This window comes from Hemicordylus capensis, chromosome 5 (genome assembly GCF_027244095.1).
Source record: "Hemicordylus capensis ecotype Gifberg chromosome 5, rHemCap1.1.pri, whole genome shotgun sequence".
Classification (NCBI taxonomy): domain Eukaryota; kingdom Metazoa; phylum Chordata; class Lepidosauria; order Squamata; family Cordylidae; genus Hemicordylus; species Hemicordylus capensis.
Window position 1 is genome coordinate 101,854,303 of NC_069661.1, and position 23,788 is coordinate 101,878,090.

At 44.9% G+C, this 23,788-nt stretch overlaps 1 protein-coding gene across 4 annotated transcripts in view; it reads left to right on the forward strand.

Annotated features, from left to right (window-relative positions):
* Positions 1-23,788, forward strand: part of ATP8A1 (ATPase phospholipid transporting 8A1) — a 242,997-nt gene that overhangs the window by 95,807 nt on the left and 123,402 nt on the right. For all 4 annotated transcript variants that reach the window (XM_053252646.1, XM_053252647.1, XM_053252644.1 and 1 more), the window contains 3 exons: positions 8,517-8,682; positions 15,676-15,803; positions 22,133-22,210. In XM_053252646.1, coding sequence (XP_053108621.1) covers positions 8,517-8,682; positions 15,676-15,803; positions 22,133-22,210 — 372 coding nt within the window. The remainder of the gene's footprint in view (positions 1-8,516; positions 8,683-15,675; positions 15,804-22,132; positions 22,211-23,788) is intronic.

The window sequence follows — 23,788 nt, forward strand, 5'->3', positions numbered from 1 at the left end:
CAAACAGTAGAAGAGAAAAGAGGCCTTGAAGAATATATCAAGGACAGTGAAGAAAATGCACTTAAAATGGGCAATAACGGGAAACTATTCAACACCAATGAAACAAAGCAGGCCTACAAGAAAGAACAAGTCAAGAACCTAGCAGAAAAATGGAAAAAGAAGCCTCTGCATGGTCAATATTTGCACAATATAAGTGGAAAATCATACATCACCAAGACCTGGCAATGGCTTAAGAATGGCAACTTGAAGAAAGAAACTGAGGGTTTAATACTGGCTGCACAAGAACAGGCACTAAGAACAAATGCAATAAGAGCAAAAGTCGAAAAATCAACAACAAACAGCAAATGCCACCTTTGTAAAGAAGCAGATGAAACAGTGGACCACCTAATCAGCTGTTGTAAAGAGATTGCACAGACTGACTACAAACAAAGGCATGACAAGGTAGCAGGGATGATACACTGGAACATCTGCAAAAAATACAAGCTACCTGTAGCCAAAAATTGGTGGGACCATACAATTGAAAAGTTGAAGAAAATGAAGATGCAAAAATATTATGGGACATCCGACTACAAACAGACAAACATCTGCCACACAATACACCAGATATAACTGTAGTCGAGAAGAAAGAAAAACAAGTCAAAATAATCGACATAGCAATACCAGGGGAGAGCAGAATAGAAGAAAAAGAAATAGAAAAAATCACCAAATACAAAGATCTACAAATTGAAATTGAAAGGCTGTGGCATAAGAAGACCAAATTAATCCCAGTGGTAATTGGTGCCCTAGGTGCAATTCCAAAACAACTTGAAGAGCACCTCAACACCATAGGGGCCACAGAAATCACCATCAGCCAATTACAAAAAGCAACTTTACTGGGAACAGCCTATATTCTGCAATGATATCTATAATAACAGCAACAACATTGATAATAAAATTCAGCCATCCCAGGTCCTTGGGAAGGACTCGGTGTCTGGTTGAAACAGAGCAGTTGGTGGCACCTGTCTGACTGTGTAGATAGATGATGATAATAATAATAATAATAATAATAATACATAATGAGTTCAAAACCAATAGCAAGGACAACTTTTAAGTGCTGCACAGAGTGCCGTGCAAAGCTGCCAGGTACAGATAGTCATGACACGTGCTTGCTGTGTTTGAGAGAGCAGCACTGCCCAGTGATGTGCAAGAAATGCTGCTCATTCTCAAAACAAACAATAAAGAACTGAGTACTTCGACTAAGGGCAGCCTTATATGATGAGGCACTTCGGCCACCAACATTGAGGCGGACGTATTCTTCGCCGTCGAGGTCGATATTGAGCACGGGATTGTGGGTCGATGTTGCTCCTTCGGTGGAACCTACTACTACGCAGTCTAAAGCCACCAAGGAGCAAGAATTCAAGCGACCAGAGACAGTGGAGAAGAGACACCACCAACACAAAATGAGGGTACGCTATCGGTACCGAAAGCCCCATCAATGTCACCAGTAAGAACACAGCCGCCAACATGTAACCCTATACGCCTGATGCCAACGACTACAAATCCAATACGGCTAATGTCACCATTGAGACAGACGGCAGACCGAACAAGTGTGTCAAGACCTATCTCTCTCTCTTTGCATACCCAGGATCAGTCTATGCCCCCTGGAAGTCATCAGTATGCTGCCACTCAGGGCCTAACTTCCACCAGTATATTGAAAGGCATATCATGTGGCCAAATCACTCATAGCTGTGGTTTTAGGCACACGCCTACAGTGGTCTACCCGGCTGATTACGCGGAGTATCAAACTTAGAAAGTACAGCAAGAGACTTTGCAAAAGGTGCAGCATACAGCATTGCATACAACTCCAACACCTGCTAGAGAACCAGAAACAATGCCCATGGTGGCGTCTACTGCTAGAAACGCTGACTCCACCTGAGCAGCCACAAGTGCCAGTGCAACCTAAGAAGGCAGCAAGGAAGAAAGCACTCCCAGACTTAGCCCCAGAAGATGAAGATGAAGGTGACGGATACACCACAGCTTCATTGGAGACAGATTATGGAAGTCATGATGAACCTGATCCACTGGCGGAAGTGCCACCTAAGACTTCTTTGTTGCCCTCAGAAGAGCTGAAAGCCTATCATTCGCAAATAAGGGAAATGGCTGAGGCTCTGGGATTGGAACTGAAGCAACCCAAAGTAGATCTAAAAGACCATTTTATAACATGATGGCGAAGGCAAGGGTGACACACCCAGTGGCACTTCCCATGATGCCTGCGATCACAAAGACAGCACAATCAGCATGGGAGGTGCTGCTAACTTCTACACCAACATTGAGGAAATTAGAGGGGTTGTACAGAGTACAAGAAGAGAACAACATTTACCTGATGTGGCATCCTGTGCCAAACTCTTTGGTCGTGGAATGTGCAGCCTCTTCGAAAGGGGGACAGCGGCATACTACTCCTTCTGAAAAGGAAGGTAGAAAAATAGATCTGTTGGGGCGAAAGATATATGCCACTTCCAGCTTGGCTATTAAGATATAGCAAATTATTCCGCATGTCTCGCAAGATATGGACATCATTTATGGGATATACTTTTCCAGGACTCAACTACAATGACACCGGAGGAGTTCCAGAACATGTTTGCACAGACATATGAAAAGACAACTGCTGTGACTAGGCAGCTACTCGGCACTTTTAAGCATTTGGCAGAGACAGAATCAAGAGCAATGACAACAGCTGTAACCCTGCGTCACCATGCTTGACTGCTACCATACGATGGGAAAGGGCCCTTAGCAGAATCCACTGACACAACAATGGAAACATGGAAAAAGTCAAAATACACAGCAAAAACATTTATGGCTTCATCAAACACAAATATGACATCAACCTGTAACTGAACATTCGGCAGGCAACAATATCGAGCCCTGTACAGGCAACAAGACAGAAGAGATTTTAGAAGACAATACAGGCCAATATAAGACCTTGGGCAGTGCCAGAAGGGCCAAAACGCTAAACAAAATCGTGATCAGAACAAGTGGACTCTTTGATGGCCAGATCCATCCATCCATCTCAAACACAACAAGCAGCACAAGTAACATCACCCAAGGCCTACAACATTGGCTTTATGTTTGTCAGCAAATCCATCAAACTGGCAAGCCATTTGCAAGCATGGCACAACATAACATCAGACCAGTGGGTTCTAACAATCATGAGGTCTGGTTACACAATAGAGTTCAAAGCTTTGCCTCCTTTTCAGGGGATAAAGGTTACAAAACCAACCCCAGTTCTATTGGAGGAGATACAAGTGTTACTGGAAAAACAGGCGATTGTGCCAGTGCAGTGGGTAGAGAGGATGTCAGGGTTTTACTCACGTTATTTCCAAATCCCCCCAAAGGATGGGGGAATACAGGCTATGGGACTTGAGAAAGCTCAATCTGTATATACAGACTCGCAAATTCAGGATGACAGCGTTACAGGGAATTCTGCATCTTCTAGCCAAGGAAGAATGGGCAGCTACGCTCAACTTGAAAGATGCGTATTTCCATGTGGGAATACGCAAAGCTCATCGAAAGTTTTTAAGGTTTACAGTAGGAGATACAGCGTACCAATATGTGGTTTTGCCGTTCATTTGTCAACAGCACCATGGGTATTCACAAAGGTAATGTCAGTTGTAATGGCATACTTAAGAATGGAGGGGGTTGTGATCTTCCCATATTAGATACTGGCTCATGGTCAGCGGCGACAAAGAAAAGTTACTTTCGCAAATCCAATTTGTACTACGCTATTGGAGGACCTAGGCATCAGTGAACTGGGAAAGGTTGCACTTAACACAACAGAGACGTATAAGCTACATAGGTGCGAAGCTGGATATGTGAACAAAGAGGGCTTACTTGCCACTGGAAAGATACCAGCAAATAAGCGACCTAATACTAGATCAACCTCGGCAACCAGCAGAAGTGATCCAGAGACTGATGGGGTTGATGCAGTTCCACAGTTTGCAACACACATTTGCGGATGAGAACTTTGCAAATGTGGTATCTAAAAACTTCCGCCCCAACCAAGAAAGCCAGCAGAAATTACGCACTCTACCACAAGAAGTAATGGAGGCGCTGGGATGTGAGTTCACGTCTACAGTCTGGAATGTCATTCGAACCCAAGATCCCCACACGCTGGTTGACAACAGATGCCTCTCTGTGGGGGTGGGGCGCACATTGTGGAGACCATCAAGTGCAGGGTCAATGGACAACGGAACAGAAGCAAAGGCATATAAACTACCTCGAACTATTAGCTGTTCTCATGGCGTTGAAGGCATTCAGACCACTCCTGCAGGGAGAAGTGGTGCAGGTTCACCTAGAGAAGTGGTGCAGGTTCACCTAGGTTCAATTGCATATCTGAACAAACAGAGAAGCACGGTATCGCGCTCCCTTTGCCTCCTGAACCAACACTTGTAGAATTGGTGTTTGTGTCTGAGCATACAGTCATCCCTTTATTATATACATATAAGGGGAGAAGACAATCTGCCCACAGAGGAGCTCAGTCACATGCTTCTAAGGAACCAACACCACGAGTGGGAACTAAATAGCACATATTTGAAAAAAAATTTCTACAAGTGGGGTTGGCTAGCAATAGACTTGTTTACAACTGCTGCAAACAGAAAATGTCAGAGATACTGCTCGCCTGCAGGACATGGCAGGGGCTCGTTAGGCAATGCGTTCCAATATGTATGGACCAAGGGCCTGTTCTATCTATTCCCTCCGCAACCACTAATAACTCGAGTCCTATCACAAATATTGTGGGATGGCACAAAAGGAATTCTTGTGACCCCATGGTGGCCCAGACAACCGTGGTTTGCTAAAGCACTCACGGGGGGAGGGGGGGCATCACAAATTCCCGAACCAGCCAGATCTGCTGAGCCAGGATGGAGGGTCGCTACAGCACCCACAAGTAGGAACACTAAGGTTGACAGCATGGAGAATCGGCTACTAGATAAAATTCTGCTGAATAACAGAAGGCACTCAACGAGACACAACTATAGTAGCAAGTGGAGAAAATTCAAGCTGCACACAAGAAAGCAGGGCTTTTTCCCAAGAAAGGCAACAGGCAGGTCCTGCTCTACATGACAACTCTTAAGATGGATGGGTTGGCAAATACATACCTCATTGTCCATCTGGGAGCAATATCGTCTGAACACAAGGGATGAGATGGCACAACAGTGTTTTCCCACCAGGAATGTAAGAAATTCCTAAAAGGCTTGAATAACTTGTACCCACCTGTAAAGAGACCAATGCAGCAATGGAACTTGTCTTTAGTGCTGGCTGCCCTCACTGAACGCCCATTTGAAACATTAGGAGAGGCAACATTGTGAATTAAGACTTTAAAAGCAGAGTTCTTAGTTGCAGTTACTATGGCACAGCAAATGAGTGAATTAGCAGCGCTAAGAGCTGACCACCCGTACACTCAGTTTTATCCACACAAGGTGTTACAAATGGATCCATGTTTCAGACCAAAAGTATTGACGGAATTCCACTTAAATGAGGATATAGTTTTGCCAACCTTTTTCCAAAACCCAGAGTTGGCACTAGAAAGGGCCATGCACTCCTTGGATGTGTGCCGCACGTTGCTGTATTAACTGGATGCAACAAGAGACATAAGAAGGACAAACAAGTTATTTATGGCGCACAAGGGGAGGTCCAAGGGAGAGCCAATGTCAAGACAGAGGCTGTCCTAGTCAGGGAAAAGAACCTCCAAAGGCCATTAAGGCACACTCAATGAGGGCTTAGGCATCTTCTGCAGCCAATCTGGCAGGAATTTCAATGGCAGAAATTTGCAAGGTGGCGATGTGGTCTTCGCACCAGCTGTTTATAAAACATTATGCCATTGATTTACATCTTACAAGGGAGACACGTTTTGGAAGGAGTGTTCTGAAACAGGTACTGCCATAAGGACAGGCTGTACTGTGCCCACCACCATATGTGAAGCTGGCTAATCACCCATTCATTATGAATGCAACGGATCACGATCCAGATAAACAGGTTGCCCACCTGTAACTTATGATCTGGAGGTGATCCATTGTATTCATAAATCCCACCCGCACCTCCCCGCAATCAAATTTAAAACACACACAAACACACAGGATCGTCAACACTTGGCAGTCTGCAAGAAACTGAGCAAGAACACGCCCAACTGCAGAAAATAATGGAAGCACGGAGCACGTGCCAGACAGTTGGAGGCATAGCAAGGAGCTAGTCAATCTGTCTGTGAGGTCCCTGCGCAGGCGCAGAACCCATTCATTATGAATACAACAGATCACCTCCAGATCATAAGTTACAGGTGAGCAACCTGTTTTTTTTATTTTAATATTCCTGTTTATGGAATATGCTAAATCATTGTAAACCGCTTAGAGAGCTTCCAGCTATAGAGCGGTATATAAATGTAAGTGCTATTGCTATTGCTATGGGTGTCTGACCTGTAGCACAGATTATGGCACTTGTGGCATATCTAGACACACCCCCCCCCCCGCAAAAGAAACACACATACTAGTAAAAGTTCAGACTTACCCAGTGGCCAGAGAATCCTCCAAAGCAGGGACTTCCTCCAGCCCTTCCTCCCTGCCAGTAACTTCTTGTTTTGAACTTACTGGCTGGAACAGCTGCTACTCAAGCTACTCCAGCCAATCTGATTCCTAGGGGGCTCCTCCTGGCACTGCCCCCAGGAAGAACTAAAATAATAGGTTAAAAATGCACTTCCTGGTTGCTTCAGGGAGTATATTTTTAGTATGTGTTTTCCCTTCTTTCTGGGGGCAATGCCAGGAGGAGCCCCCTAAGAATCAGATTGGCTGGAGCAGCTTGAGTAGCATCTGTTCCAGCCAGTAAGACCAAAAGAGGAAGTTGCAGGCAAGGGAGGAGGGGCTGGAGGAGACTCTCTGCTCTAAAGGATTCCCTGGCTGCTGCCAAGTCTGATATTTTACTAGCTTGTTTGTTTGGTGGGAGGGGGAATGCAATCCCTGCTTTCTCTCTTCTGTTCCTCTTACTGCCTTTTGCATCTGCCTTTTGCCCTTCCTTTTCTGCTTTCTGCCTTTCTCCCTGCTTTCTGCCCTGGCTTTTCTGTTTCTGTCTTCTCCCCATCACCACTCCACAAAACATTTCTGTTTTATACTTTTGCCCCTGCTTTTCTGCCCTCACTTATGTTTTCCTCCAAGCTGGCAGGCTTGGGTAAATATCCTAGCCCACTGGCATGAAGGAAAGGTGGGGGTGGGGGGTCTGGCTTTGGTGACTAGGTTCTCCCCTGCCCCTGCCCATGCTCCAGTGCCCACCAGCTGCTACTGCCTGGACGGGAGGAGGGGGCCTATGGGCTCACTAGAGCATAGAGTTAAGCCTAATTGTCTGCCTGCCTGCCTCCCTCCCTCTCCAGTGTAGTGCAGTGCTGTTGCCTACTAGAGTCTGATAACGATCTAGACCATTGCATTGTGCATACGATGCAGGGGATGGTCTGGATTGCATCAAACCGATGATCAGCATAGAGTCAATACATGGGTGGCAGGGCGAGATCTTTTTTAATGAAGATCCAACCGCTTAAGGTTGCCTTTTTGCTGGACACAGCAACAGCATTTAAAATTGCCACCTTTCCTTTCCTGGTCTCGCCCTATAATGTATAGGAAAAGAAGCAACTTCATGACATTGGATTCTTTTCCTGGTGCATTATTGGGTGAGGGCGGGGGCTATACCCTATAGTTACAGGTCACAACCATTTCCCCCCAGTAATGCACCAGGAAAAAGTCACCATGTCATGAAACTGCTTCCTTTGGAATAGTGCAGTTTGAAATATTGCTGCTCTGGCTGCCTAAAAAGCTGAATTCTTCAGAGAAGTTGAATCTTCATTCAAAACTAAGCCTCACCCCAACCTCCAATACTATTTGATACAATATTAATGTGATTCAGTATTGTATTGAATTGTCTGCCAATACCAGGCATTTTAAAATCAGAATAGTTTCTGGTAAAAAGGCCCCAATAGGGCTTGCATTGCCTTGACCTGAGTATTGGTCTAATGTGATGGACAGTCTTATTGCCTATTCCCTAATACAATAAATTCCAGGCAAAATCACCACAAATCACAAAGAGCTTTATTTGTGCTAGACTAGTGCTATCTAACACTTTGGGTTTGACTGAAGCACATTTGCCAAAAACTTTGGCCACTCTGCTGTTCAGCAAATATAATTGAAACCTTTGAAACATGTAGGGTTTGGTTTTTTTACTATTGGTTGTAGTGCATGGTTAAAATTTACTTTTAGTGCCTTAACAAAATATAGTCATTTTTGTTATTGTTATTGGAATGTACTGTATATGTAAAATGTTGTTTGTGGTGTTTTTTAAAAACTGGCAACCACACTTGTAGGCTGAACTCGATATAGTACATATGTGTGTGGTTGTACTATAATTCTTTATATTTAAACTCTATAGAAGACCTGAAAATGTCATTAAAAATCACAACATAAATGTGCATGTCTTTCCTTACTTATGAATTCTCTTTATTTCATCAACAGAACTCAACAAGCCCACCTCTTAAGCTATCCAATGTGGAAAGAATTACAAATATCCAAATTCTATTTTTGTTCTGCATTCTTATTGGTATATCTTTGATTTGTTCCATTGGTTCAGCTATATGGAATCAAAGACATGAGGAGAGGGACTGGTATATCAATTTAAATTGTAAGCACTAAAAAATATTATTTTGTAGTCATCGTTCTGTTTAACTTACTTTGTATTCACAAACAGGAACAATGAATATGCATTACATCCTCGTGTTAAAAAAAATGTAAGTATAGTGGCTGACACTGACTAAATTACTTGATAGAAGTCTTATTGAAATTAAGTAGCCCTTTAGAATAACTCCTGAGTGGTACTATTGAGTAACCTACTCTGGATGTTAGCCACTATCTTCATTCATATTTCTTAAAGATCTTATATCAAAATATTTTTTATCATTCACAACTTAAGGTATTTCATGTATATACTTGCCCTAGCTTTGCAAAGTGTGTTGGAGGACAGGTTAATTCAGATAGCTCAGTGCACAACAGAAGTCAGTTGGTGCAGGGAACATTAAAAACAGCACAGCAAGCCCTTTTCTCTGGTTTTGGTCCAAACCCAAACCCAGTTTGGTAGTAGCATGGGTGTCATTTTTATATCTGCAATAATCTAAGGTTCAAATGCATACAAAAAATGTGGAAATTAATGTTATGACATTCAGGTAATTACACTCATACTTTGGATCCTAACTTTTGTTGGAGTGCCATCTATCATTGGATGCTTCTTCCAGGAATTGTGCTTGCAGAAGGACCAGTTGTGTCAGTGCAACTCTCCTTCCATTCAGAAGAAGTTTCCAATGTTGGATTACATGCCAGAAGATAGAAACTAACTTTATGGACAACTTCGCACAACCACCAGCAAGTCTATAAGGAAGGAAAAATTCAAGGGATATGTTGGGAAACAAGATTATGTGCTTCTGGCAGTGTTGAGCGAACCCATCCAAGTCTGGTTCCCTCATTCTGCCTGACATTCTCCACTCTACTTCAAATCTCTGTAGGGATCCATGGTGCCTCACAACTAGGTCTTCTGTGCCTGCGCAAGAGGCCCATGGAAGAATCTATAGCTCTGTTTAGGCACTCTCCAGCCCTTTAAGGCGTAGTGATATCGGAGCCTGCAAAGCCGGCTGTAGAGCGCCTCCCTCTTCAGTTCCTTCTTATCCACCGCTTGTGCTGCCTCGTGAAGGATCTGCTCCTGCTCCCTCGTTCCTGTGAGAAAGTGAATATTGTCATTTGGACTGTTTTCTTGGTTTTTGACTTGGCCTGTTTTCTGACAACCCTTAATCTGATCTTTCTGTATCGACCTGGACTGTATTTTTTACTATTCTCCTGTCTCTCAGATTTACTGCTCTATTTGGATTCTTTGACCTCGGACTGTTTTTGATTACTCTCTGGCTTGTGTTTCTGTACTTGGCATTCTAACTCTGATTTGGCTGACCTCGGATAGTTTTTTTTTTACTTGGCTATGTCTGCTCGTAAACGTTTTAAAAGGTGTACAACCTGCAGAGGTACTATGCCCTCCTCTGACGGCCATGCTGACTGCCTCTTATGTTTGTGGGATAGTCATAATACCAGTACCTGCAAGGTCTGTTTGTCATTTAAGAAAAAGACCCATTTAAGCAGGTAATTACGACTGAAGGCCTCTTTGTATGAAAATATTTTCTGTCTGGGGACTCCAAGGCTAAGTTCTCCACCACCACCAAAATCTGTGGCGTCTAGCCTCTCAGCGCCATCAGCACCCTCTTTGGTGCCAATCCCGTCGATGTCCACCACTTCTGTAAGCACGGAATTTAGCAAGCTGATTACTTTGGCCCCAATGTTGAAGGCACAGCTGCAACTGCTCTCCATTTCTTGCCTGTTCATTTGGCACCGCCTTCACCCATCATCATCTCCCATGGTTCGACACCTGCCAGGTCTCTTCTCCACCTTTTGCCATTGCAGCCTTCTACACCTTCTCTGGACTCTCTGGTGCTGGCAAACCTACTTCAGAAGGAATTGGAGCGCCTACTCAGCTCTGCTAACTCAACGCCCTCAGGTTCTACTTTCAAAGGCTTTACCTTGTCCCAGGGTCTTGACACTGATGAAAACAGTTTGCCTCTGCCTCTTCCTAAGACCCCTACAGGTGGCCCTTCCACCTTGACACGCGGGCTGCCCTTTCGAGGCCTACTACACTGATGCCCAGGACCCCACTGCCTACACCTGTGCTTCCAGTATCGCCTGCACCTCCTCAAGCTCCTGCTCCTCCGGAGGCCCTGGTTCCTGTGGCCACTGTGATACTGTCTTCCTAAACAGCCTGTTCCTCCTGCAGGGCCTCACCCCAGGACTCCATTGCCTGAGGATCCTGATACTGATGGGGCGTCTTCTTATGTGTCCGATCCTGACTGAGATCCCAGAAGCTCCACCAGGCACGTCGCCAGACGATAATATGTCAAACCATCCATCTAATTCTCCAACGGCAGAGACTAAATCCTACCAAGTGCAAATACAGAACATGGCGAGGGCTTTAGGCCTGGAGACAACCCTCCTGAGGATACAATCAAGGATCCTGTTTATGGCTACCACATCCATAGCTCACCCTACTGTGTTGCCCATGCTCCCAGGTCTGGTCGCTGCTTCCAGAGCTGCTTGGTCTGGCCCCAGTGACATCCACTCTTCCTTGTAAGAAGATGGAGAGTCTGTATCAGGTCCAGGAGGCTTCTTGCCTGTTTCTGTTCAAATACCTAGCACTGAACTTGCTGGTGGTGGACTGTGTACTGTAAGCCAAGACCGCACAGAAGCATTCAGCTCTGGTGGATATGGAGGGCCAGAAATTGGACTCTATGGCGGGGAGATTCTACTCCTCTGCTTGTCTTTCCCTTAAGGTTGCCAACTACTTAGCCTGCATGGCTAAGTATCAGCAGTCCCTCTGGGACACGTTAAAGAATGACATTGCTTGAGCTTTTTAAGGCCAAGTTCCTGTCGATGCTCTCCAAGTCTGCTGATCTTACCAGGCAGCACCTGACAAAAGCGGAATTCAAGGTGCTGGCTGGGTCAGTCTCTTTCCATCACCATGCCTGGCTCAGGTCCACCCCTCTGGAGCAGGCATGATGGATAAAATTGAAAATCTGCCGTTCAGTGGCAAGGGTTTCTTCTCGATAGACATGGACAAGACAATGAAGAAGCTGAAAATGTTTTGTTATACCGCTAAGACTGGCGCTCAGTCTCAAACCTCATCCTTCCAGCACAGGTACTGCCCAGGTTTCAAGCAGTGGCCCCAACTCTGGCCTTCCCAAGACAGAGGATGTTTCAGATGTGGGTCTAAGCAGTACTCTAGGTGCCCTTTCCATCAGCGCCAGAAGGGCCAACAGAAATCAAAGCCTCAAGACCAATCCAAGTAGTCATTTTAATGATGAGGACCTTTCAACGATGAGGATCTATCCCTGTTACCTCAGCCTCTATTCTTCTCGCTCCCTTCCTCCTTTCCTGGCATCAAGTTACACCAGACACCTGGGTGTTGTGCATAGTGGCCAATAACTATGCTATGGAATTTCACTCTCTGTCTGCCCATGTGGGTATAAAATACACCCACTCGACTCCTATCCTTGAAGAAGTTTCTTCGCTGCTCCAAAAAGACACCATAGAACCAGTTCCATCTTATTCCATGCATTTCAGCTATTATTCCAGATACTTGTCAAAATTTTCAAATTTTGCACGATCTCCCTGCAGTCCATTCTCCCATTGTTGTGGCAAGAGGAGTGGTTTGTGTCCCTAGACGTAAAGGATGCCTACTTCCACATCTCCATAAGGCTTTGGCATTGCCAGTTCCTACATTTTTGCCTTGACACAAAGGAATACCAGTACAAGGTTCTTTCATCCGTCCTTTGTACCGCCCCTAGAGTTCTTACTAAATGCATGGTGGCCGTCATTGCCTATCTGAGTGTACAGGGTGTTTCTGTGTTCCACTATTTTGATGACTGGCTTATCATGGTTAGAGAGAAGTCCACCCTGTTGTTCAACCTGCAACTTACTCTCTTTCTCGTGGCAGATCTGGGGCTCAGTGTCAACCTGAAGAAATCTGGTCCTGAAGAAAACATGTCATCCAGTACATTGGTGCAATCTTGGATGCCGACCAGAAGCATGCATACTTACCTGTAGAATGCATCCAGGCCATTTTTTCCCCATGGTGATCGCTTTCCAGTCTTTCCTCAAGGCAACGATCTCGGTCCATTCAACACCTGCTGGGCCTCATGGCCTCGTGCACCACAACTGTGGTGAGGATGCAGAGACTATAACTCTGGCTGCTGTCTGTCTTCCGTCCGAACCTAGACAGTCCAAATAAGTGGTTAGTCATACTGGAGAATGTCTTGCGAGGCTTACTCTGGTGGTCTCTGCCTGATTCCCTTTCAGGAACTGAATCCTACGATATCAGTCACCATCTATTCTTCCATGCAGGGTTGGGGTGCTCACTGTGGTTCTCTGGGCATGTGACCTTTCCAGCAACAGGAGCTCCATATTAACTTTTTAGGCATTCCTACTTTTTAGTAATTTCAAGGCATTGCTTTCAAGGCATTCCTACCCGTCATCCAGAGCCAGGTGGTTCAGGTCCACATTGATAATGGTTCAAGTAGGCTATTGCTATTAAAATATTGCTATTGTTAAATATTGCTAAATATTGCTATTGCAGTAGGACTCTGTTCTGTCAGATGTGTTTGACTCCTGGGGTGTTCCTTCTGTTGACTTATTTGCCACTGCACAAAATGTGAAGTGTTCTCGGTTCTGTTCTAGGGTGGGCATCGGTCCGAACTCCCTAGGGGAAGCCTTCCAGCTGCAATGGAAGGACAGGCTGTATTACCTCTTTCCCCGCTTTCCGCTAATGTCCAGAGTGGTGGGGAAGATACTGTAAGAGCACATGCAGTGCATCCTGTTCTGGGCCATGGTGGCCCAAGCAACCCTGGTTCGCAGCTCTCCTTCAGCTGTGCAATGACTCTTACCTTCGCCTTCTACCTCAATGGGTCCTCCTCACGAGAGACGGGTCTGCTTCTACACTATGCCCTTCAGACCCTCTCACCAACAGCATGGAGGCTGAACTTTTAGACAAGATCCGGTTAAACGGGCCTTCCCCATTGCTGCCCCTGGACTTTGGAATGCGCTCCCTGTTAAGAGCCTCCCCATCTCTGGCAACTTTTTAAAAGGCACTGAAGACACATTTATTCACCCAGGCTTTTAATTAGATTTATAGTTTTAATATTTTTAATGTTGGGTTTTAAATTTTAATTGTTTAATTGACTTAATGTTTAAATGATTTTAATAGTAAACCACCCAGAGATGCAAGTTTTTGGTGGTATAGAAATATGTTAAAGAAATAAATAAATAGAATGAGAGAAAGCCCTCTATGAGACAGGACTTTATGTACAAATGGAAGCGTTTCACATCCTACGCATCTGCTAAGGGCTTTGACCCGCTCCAGGCTTCGATCTGCCAAATACTTCTCTACCTCGCCTCTCTCAAGGGGCTGGGTCTCTCAAATACCTCCCTTAAGGTGCACCTCGCTGCCATCCCGGCTCGCCACCTGGGCTGGGACAGCGAGTCGGTTTTTGTTCACCCTGACTCTAAACATTTTTTGAAAGGGGTTAACAACCTGTATTCCACTGTGCGGGCACTGGTTGAGCTTTGGAGTCTCTCACTTGTGCTGTCCATGCTTACAGGGGCCCCCTTCGAACCCCTGTTGTCATCTTCCATGAAACTGCTGTGCCTAGAGACTGCCTTCCTTGTGGCCATCATGTCTGCGAGACGTGTAACTGAATTCGGTGCTTCAAAGGCTGATTCCCCATATACTAAATTTTACCCGGACAAGGTGGTCCTGCATCCAGATCCTGCCTTTCACCCTAAAATCATGTCTGACTTTCACATCAACCAGGACATCATGCTACCTGCATTCTTCTGTGACCCATCTACACCTTTCAAGCGTTCTATGAATAGCCAAGATGTTTGCAGGTGTCTCCTTTATTTCCTGCACAAAGGCATTCTAACAAACTGTTCATCTCCAGGAGCTAGTAAAGGTTTCTCCATTTCTAGACGAAGATTGTCCAACTGACTGGTGCAACTGATTTTCTTCTATTATAAGAAGCAAAGTGTTCAGCCACCTTCCAGAATTTGGGCACATTCCACTAGGTCCATGGCTACCTCAGCTGCCCACATGTTGGGCATCAGTATGAAGGACATTTGCAGGGCTGCCACCTGATCATCGGACCCACCCTTTGTCACTACGCTGTGGACTTACATTTTGCTTCAGAGTGCAATTTTGGTTGGGCAGTCTTAAAGAAAGTATGGCAACCACTAGCACCTACCTCCTTTTTTGAGAGTTAGTCACTCACCCAGCTGTGAGTGACCATGGATCCCTACAGAGATAAACAGGTTGCTTACCTGTAACTTATTATCTCTGTGGGGATCTATGGTCAATCACAACACCCACCCGTCCGTCCCCTCTGCTAGCTTGACATGATCTGTTTACTTACCTGTGCTGCTGTGACTTGTCTGCTGTCTTCTTTATCTCTCATTGTTGTCAGTCCCTTTGCAGACAATTTAGAAACCAAAGAAGGAGAAGCTTTACAGCCGGCTTTGTAGGCTCCGATATCACTACGCCTTAAAGGGCCGGAGAGTGCCTAAACGGAGCTATAGATTCTTCTGTAGGCCTCCTGTGCAGGCGCAGAAGACCCAGTTGTGAGTGACCATGGATCCCCCACAGAGATCATAGGTTGCAGGTAAGCAAATTGAGTGGAGGTCTGGAGAATCTTGGGCAGAGAATCTTTGGATCCAGAGTTGGTCAGGTTCACATGACACATTCACCGGGAGAGCATGTTCTCAGTTCCAGCATTTCCCTCACTTCTTTACTTGCAGCAGATTGTGTGAAGCCACCCTGTGGGTGTTGTTTTTTTAAATTCTGAACAGCTTACTGAAACAAAATGAAAATAAATTTTGTTGATGGTTTAGCAATCAGTGATATATTGAATATGTTAAAATTTTCTTGTAGAAACTAAGGATCAAAATGCTCACTGTTTAGCAATACTTCCCAAAGATTATCTGTTTCCTAAGTCAAGAATACATATTTACTTTATCTTTTTTTATTCATTTATTTTAACAGATGGTGGAGCGAATAATTTTGGATTGAATTTCCTGACATTTATCATTCTCTTCAATAATCTCATTCCAATCAGTTTATTGGTTACTCTAGAAGTGGTTAAATTTATCCAAGCTTATTTCATAAACTGGGTAAATATGAACTTTTCAGTGTGTTATTAGCAAACTTTTAAACACGTGATTTTGAGAACAAGTTTTCTATATGCTTTCTCTTTGTTATGGAAAGCTGTATTTTATTAAAAATAATGCAGGTGTACAGGATGAAGTACAATGCAAAATTAAATTATACATCACACAATTTATCTTGTACAACTGTATAGGCTTTATTTTTGTATATGTTGGAGAAATTAATACAACCCTACCCTGTGAGCCCATGTGCTGAAGAAGCAGCATGTGGGATCTAGCTTGAAGATCCTAATACCTGTTCAAAAGACAATGCATTCTAATCAGTGTTAAAAAATCTTATACCAGCTTACCCATGCTGTGTGAAGAAACTGATCTGCCACAGTCTTTCATATAATTTCCTGTGAGCTTTTTTGGCTCATAGAACTTCAGAGGCCATTGCATTTATGTATCAGCCACAGGAGCATAGCAAGGTTGGAGTAGGCCTGGGGACAAGATTTAAAAATGGGCCCTGCCTGCCACACTTGCGCCTGGTGCTCACATGTAGTCTCCCATTCAAATGCAAACCAGGGAGGACCCTGCTTAGCACACATTTTCCCTCGCTTCTATGGTGACATATGCCCTCTATTATAGAGGGCAGCCCTCTATTTGGGACCATTCCCCCCACACACCGCCGTCCATGTCCTCTATTTTGGCAATGTGGACTTGACCAGGGCCAGACTGGGGGCACTGAGAGGGCGGTGGAATGCATGTGGGGAAGGCGCCTGATTTAGAACAGAAAAAATGAAATTGAGGGACTTCATCAAAGCTGTTTGACAGTGTTGATCAGATTACTCCTCTCTACATGCTTACTGACATGCACAAAGAATTTCAAAAGTCAAGTGAGGCAGAACTTCCATTTGCAGAAGCCATGCTTATTCTTCCTCAGCATAGCTTATTCTGTATGTTTAGTCATTCAAATGTCAGTGATCGTTCCCACCAATTTACCCAGGATGATACAAGATCCCAGACACCAGTTAATTTTTAATTTGTCAATAAGCTCTAAAAATTTCATCATGCCACTTCTTATTTGACTACATTCTTCAGATACCCTTCCTGAAAATAGTAGTTCAGGAGTTGGTATCTGCTTAACATATTCCGCAGTGAACACAAACACAAGGATTTATTAATCTTCTCGGCAAGCTCTCTTCATTCATCCTTTTACATCTGTTTTTTTACATTTAAATCATTAATCTTTTTTATATTTATTTCTTTAAGATGTACCCGTGGCTAATCCCATGTGTGGCAGCTTGCATGAGAGTTCGTGAGCAGCTGCCAGATAGCCACAGCTACAGGGATAGATTATTTTTTTTCACTTACCTTATTGTCAACTTATAGTCACTTTGGCTAGAGTTTGTACACCTTTTTATTTCCCTCACTTGAGCAAGGCTTCCACTATTTAAAGGAAGCCTTCCCACTTTTTATAGCTTCCTTAACTCTGCTAATTAGCCAGGCTATTGATGCTTAACATCAAAAAGGCCACATAGCAGCTGACTTTTTAAACTGACTTTGGTGGGGGAGGGAGCTGACAGAAGCTGAGGATCATTTAGTTTGGGACATTCATCCCTTAGGGATGAGAGTGTAAGTATTTCACGCCATCAGTGGGGAGAGGGTAGAACTTGACAGTGAGCTTCCTGCTCTTACATAAGACATACATTCATTCTCGATGTTAGCACTCCTCATCCACAATTTAGGGATAATAACAGAGCTTGAATTATGAGGCGGAATGGGGGTGAGGAGACTTATGGACCTCTTGCTCTCCTATTTCAGCAAAATCTCCCTTCTGCCCTGCAGCCTTCATAATATAATTGCTTGGGAAACTTCTAGCTCCCTAATATAATTTAAGGGTTGCTGGATTTTAAAAGATCATTTATGCGTAGAGCTTTGAGCACTCTTAAGTGCTTTTTTTTTTAAAGGAGATTTGAACCCTCTCCCCCCCAGGAAGGAAGGAAGGATTTAGGAACAGGGAAACAAAAGCATCCCTTGCATGAAACAAGAGGCCTAAAGTTGCTGAAACTTAGGAAGAGTGAGAAAACTGAACAACTCAGTATCAGGTTAGGTACCAGGCTCAGAACATGGGAGTTGCTCCACACCCTGGGGTGCGAGTGACTGCAAGGCAGGCTGGGGTTGCTGGCACATCTCCTACCTGCTAGGTCACACTTCTCTTCCTTCTCCTCATTTGCCTTGTCTTTCTGTTTGGCCGCATGCTGTCTTGAGTGTGTCTGCATTGCCCAGGAAAGCAACCGGGGCCAGCACACAAATATGCTGCGGTCGGAGAAACCGAGCCAAGCTTGGCTGGCTCCCTTGCCCTATCACGAGGCAGTCCATTCCGTGCACACCTTCGTCTTTCTGCTAGAGAGGACTTTCTTTGAAGTGGGGTCTTGTGTTTCTAGAGGTAGAGGAATTCTGTTTGGAGGAAGAAGGAGGCTTCTTATGGCAACAAGTACGCAGCTTGGGGGTATTACTGGACCCAGCTCTGCTATTGGAAGCTCAGGTGGAGGCAGTGGCCAGGGGTGTCTTTGCACGGCTTCGGCTAGTGCGCCAGCTGCGTCCTTTTCTCAAGAAGGCAGATCTGGCCACAGTTACGTCACGTCACGTCTGGATTACTGTAACATGCCCTACTTGGGGCTGCCCTGGAAGAATATCCAGAAACTGCAGCTTGTACAAAATGCAGCAGCTAGGGTTCTATCTGGAGCTGCCTGGTGTGATCATATCAAACTTATTTTGAAAGAGCTGCACTGGTTACCAGTGTGTTTCCAGTCCAATTCAAGGGTCCAATTCAAGGTGCTAGTTTTGACCTTTAAAGCCCTTAACCGTTTGGGCCCGTATACCCGAGGGACTGCCTACTCCCAAGGATTTCTGCCCGCTTGACGAGATCATCTGAGGGGGCTCTGCTCTGGGTGCTCTGGGGACAACGAGGGAGGCTTGGTTGTCGTGCACGCAGGACAGGGCCTTCTCTGTTGCTGCCCCCAGACTTTGGAATGCTCTCCCAGTGGTCATTCGCTCCTCGGACTCCATCACAGTTTTTAGAAACCTTGTTAAATCTTGGCTTTTTATCCAGGCCTTTACATGATTGTTTTATTGCTGCTTCTGTGTGTTTTTATCCATGTACAGTTTTTATGTTTGTATTTTATATATTTTAAATCAGATTTGTTTTCATATTTTTAGCTTAACACTTTTAACTGTCATTTTTATTATATGTTCTTTATCTTTTGTAAACCATCTTGGGATTGTTTTAATGAAAGGCAGCATATAAATTTAACAATCAATCAATCAATCAATGGTGGGGCGTGGGGGACAGGAAACCACGAGTAGAAGATTGATAGCAACCTACTTTTGTCCTTTACAAGGTTGCTGCACAACTGCTGTTTCTGTATTTGCTCCCTACTTTATGTCATTTTGGTTGGGATTAATATCCACCAGTCTTTGGAGCGTGTGTCGAGGGTGTGGCAGGGAAGAGAACGGGAGGGGACAGAGAGAGTTGAAGTATCTGAAGTTTTTGGAATTGGAGGGAAGAAAAAAGGAAAAGATACCTCTCTTTTCCTTTAGGCAAAGTTGAAGCTGGAGAGAGGTGATTGATCGCCTTTCGAAGCAGCACTGCCCTGGTCCTCTCTCGTGGCCGAGAAGGTGCTGCAGCAGCTGAACTCTTCTGTGAGCATCAGCTGAGGAGGCTCCTTGCTACTCTCTGCTGCTAGGCTCGGCATGCACGCAGCCATCACACACTTCACGCTCTCTCTTTGGACGGGTGTGCAGGAAAGACAAAAAAGTCACAGTCATGTGCCCTGCACCATGGAATATGCAGGCTCAGGGCTGTAGGCACAGAAGCAGCTGCTCGGAAGGAAGCGCCTAAGCTGCTTAGCTCACGGCAAGCAGAGAGGGCAACTCATGAACAGGTGCTGGAGAGGGCAAGGGAGACTGCCCGAATGGGCCCTCGGACTCTGTGGGCCTGGGTAGTGGTGAGTCCGAACCGGTCCGGCGGCCATTCTAAGGAATGGCCGAACTGCCGGACCGGTTCGGCTCTTGGTGGTTCGGGTCCGGGTGGGGGGTATGAATTTAAGGGCGGGAGGGCTTGCTTACCCCTCCCGCCTCTTCGGCCCCCTCCAGCGCCCGTATTTAACTTAAAAGCGGGGCACTGGAAACCAGCCGCCCCCGCTGCCGCTACCGCCGCACCCCCGAGCAGATCAACAATTAAGGGTGCCCCTGCCGTCGCCCGCCAGCCAGCCAGCCAGCCCTCCCTCCCTCCCAGCTGCCCGCCCGCCCGAATGTGTCCTTACCCAATGCTTGAAGTAAACGAGAGGAGCTACCAAACGGAGCTCCTCTCGTTAGCAAGGCCTCCAGAAGACTGAAGGCGCTTTGCACGCGCGCGCATGTGCGCGCCACAAAGGACACTGGAGGCCCGGTCTACCCGCCGGGAAAAAGCCGGGTAGACCGGGCCTCCGATCGCCGGAGGCCCGGTCTACCCAGCCTTTTCCCGGCGGGTAGACCGGGCCTCCGGCGTCCTTTGCGGTGCGCACATGTGCGCGCGTGCAAAGCGCCTTCAGTCTTCTGGAAGCCTTGCTAACGAGAGGAGCTCCGTTCGGTACTCCTCTCGTTTACTTCAAGCATTGGGTAAGGACACACTCGGGCGGGCGGGCAGCTGGGAGGGAGGGCTGGCTGGCTGGCTGGCGGGCGGGCGACGGCAGGGGCACCCTTAATTGTTAATCTGCTCGGGGCGGTGGCGGGTAGCGGTGGCGGGGGCGGCTGGTTTCCAGCGCCCCGCTTTTAAGTTAAATACGGGCGCTGGAGGGGGCCGAAGAGGCGGGAGGGGTAAGCAAGCCCTCCCGCCCTAAAAGAAAGGGCCCCCCGTCGGTGCCGGTCCGGACTGGGCCGGACCGTGCACATCCCTAGGCCTGGGGCCAATTGTCCCCCCTTGTCCAGTGGAAGCTACACCCCTGATCATCCACAATATAGGCCCAGATATAATGATCTAACAGACCAGCAACATGTTGGATCGTGAACCAGCCAACAAGTCTTTCTATGCTCTCCTCCCCTTTCCTTCTCCCCTTGCACCCCCAGCTACATAAAACTCTGGTTATGTATGTCACATGTTCCCAAAACCATAAAATTGGGGGTCTCAGTATTTTTTTAATACATTGTATAAACATAACACATAACCAACAATCATTTGCAATAGAACAACAGCATCACACATAATTAATACAACCCTTTCTACAAATCATATGAATTCTAATTTCTACCATTTTGCAAAACAACCTAATTTAACAATCTTTCCAGATACTAATATAATCAAAAGGAGAATGGGCAAGGTTTTCCTGATTTGTAAACAAAATAAAATCAGACCATGTGGTTAAAAAACCATGAAGGATTTACCTGATCAGTCAAAGACAAATAGTATGGGTCAGTTTTTCCAATATAGCTATATGCCACATGTGCTGGTACCAAATATCGAAGGTCATAGTTTGATTTTTCCAAACGCAAATACTATCAAATCCTTAGATAACAGCTCTCAGTTAACCTCCAAAAATATATTTAGTAATGCCAGCTGTGGACCCAAATGTAGCCTCTGCTTCATAATTTTACTCCTCTCTGAAATTGGGGCTCTCAGTATGAAGCAATCCTAACAACCAGAGTATCTAACCACAGTTTGATCCTGATTTGATATTATGGTTTGTTGGGCTTGCTGTCACGAGACTGTGGTCTAAGAAATCAGGAAGTGTTCCATTCAGCTGGGCACATGAGGAGAGGAAGACAGAGGAGCAGAACATGTGTAGGCTTGTTGGCTCACTCATAATGGTTTGTTGGTTTTTCTGAACTGGACTATAGTAAGGAATGGATGAGGGTGGGTAAGGATTTACTTTAGTTATTATAATGCTGTGTAGTACATAGCATCTATAATAAGGCTTGAATCCAAAGAACCATGCAACTAGTTATATATCACCATGGGATATAAAACTTGTGTTCTCAAACAGAGAACATCTATTCTGCATCAGAAAATTCTTCTGAAACTGAAGAAAGTTTCAAAAGCAGATCCTAATATGACATATCAGTACTGCTCAAGATTTTGGCCAGGTTCCAGAGAGCAACTTTAGATGCACTGAAGGGCTTGGAATACCCAATGAATATTTTTTCTAAGTGATATCAACACACACAGTATTCTGAACTGGAGCATGCACTTGAAAGCAAGTCCTGCTGAGAGCATCTGAAATTATGGTCATATAACATACACAAAAGCAGAATTAAAGGTTGTGGGCTATCACAAACAGTCACTTCTTTTAAAATCTGTCTTTTTCTTTCATTAGGATATTGACATGCATTATGAACCTACAGACACTGGTGCTATGGCTCGTACATCCAATCTCAATGAAGAACTTGGCCAGGTAGTTTGTCTTACATAATTTCTTAGCATATAAATTATGCACTGTTTCAAATTGATAGAAGTGTTACTGTAATGTATTTTTAAAAATGAGATTCTTTAATTGAAATACTGGCTGACATACTGCACAGAGAATTGTCAGTAGAAGAGAGAGGCTCCCACACTGCTGCAATACATTCTAAAAAATGCCTGCACTGCTAATGAGGCAGGCTGCTCCATGCCAACCAAGTATTGCATATTCGCAGTTGCGATGCCACTCCCATCATTCTCAATGAAAGTAGTATCACAACTGCGATTATGCAGTGCTTACTCAGCATAGAGCAGTATGTCAGCCATTATACTCTATGATGAAACTTCCTTGAGATTAGAAAATGGCTTGGTGAATAACTATTCAAAGCATCTGAGTACAAAACTTCTCTGGGTCTGCAAAGCCATTGCATAGATCTTTGAATTGTAGCATTGGTATCATTTGCTTTGTGTTTCTTATTCTATGCAGTCAATGTGGCTCAGGGCCAAATTGCATATTACACTAAAAGCATAATTTGCTGTTATATGTGTTTTGTGATTTTTCCTTTTAAAATAGCAGCAGCAGTGAGAAGGAGGGATTGGAACCATGGCATGCTGGGAGTCTGGGTTAATCCTTTGCACTGTAATGTGCCCTGATGAAAATCACTCCAGCACAGGAGCCCCCGACTTTGTACACCATAGTCCCAATCCTGATAGATTCTCTCTTCACCCCACTGCTACTGTAAAAGGAAAGCACACACACTTATGAGCAAATACATTTAACATAATATGTACTTTGGCCCTGAGTCTTTTATCAAAGAGTAGCAAAGATACCCACCATTCTGAAAGACTATGATTGTAGTTCAGTTCCTGTACTGACATTAGCCATATCCATACATTATGAGCTCCAGTTGCTTTCATGATACATCTGCAAAAGTGGGGAGGAAATCCCACCCCATGCTGTCACTCATTCACTCCAGTTGGCCCATTTGCGCTTACGGCCGCATTTGTCTGAAGGGAGAGGTACCATAAGTGTGATGGCTGGTGCTTCTATGAGCTGCAAACTTGGGCAATGGCCATCAGAAGCATTGACCATCACACTCACAGTGTCTTCCCCCTTCAAACAGATGGGGCTGCAAGGGTGAACAGGTCGGCTGCAGGGGGTGACTGACTGCATGGGGCGGGCCTTCCTGTTTTTGCAGCTGTAGGTGTGGCATGGCTGGTGCTCATAACGTGTGAATAGAACTATTATCTGTTTGGAATCCTGTTCAAAATCCATGTATCCAGTATGAATTACATGTATCAAATATGGTATTTCAACTGTTCAAGCCTATTTTCATTGGAGTTTTAGATTTAGTAATAGAACTACTTCTAGGAAACAGTATCAAAATGCAAAACGTTAAACTTTAAATTGCGGACAGTGCTCCTACAACTTTTTCTTACAAATAATATGAAAACATATCTCCATAAATGGATCTTTGGATATTTTTAAAGTGTAGGAAATTTTAAGTGTAGGAAAGCTTATAAAATCATGGTAAAAATGAACAACTAAAGGAAATATTGTTCTTGCTGTTAA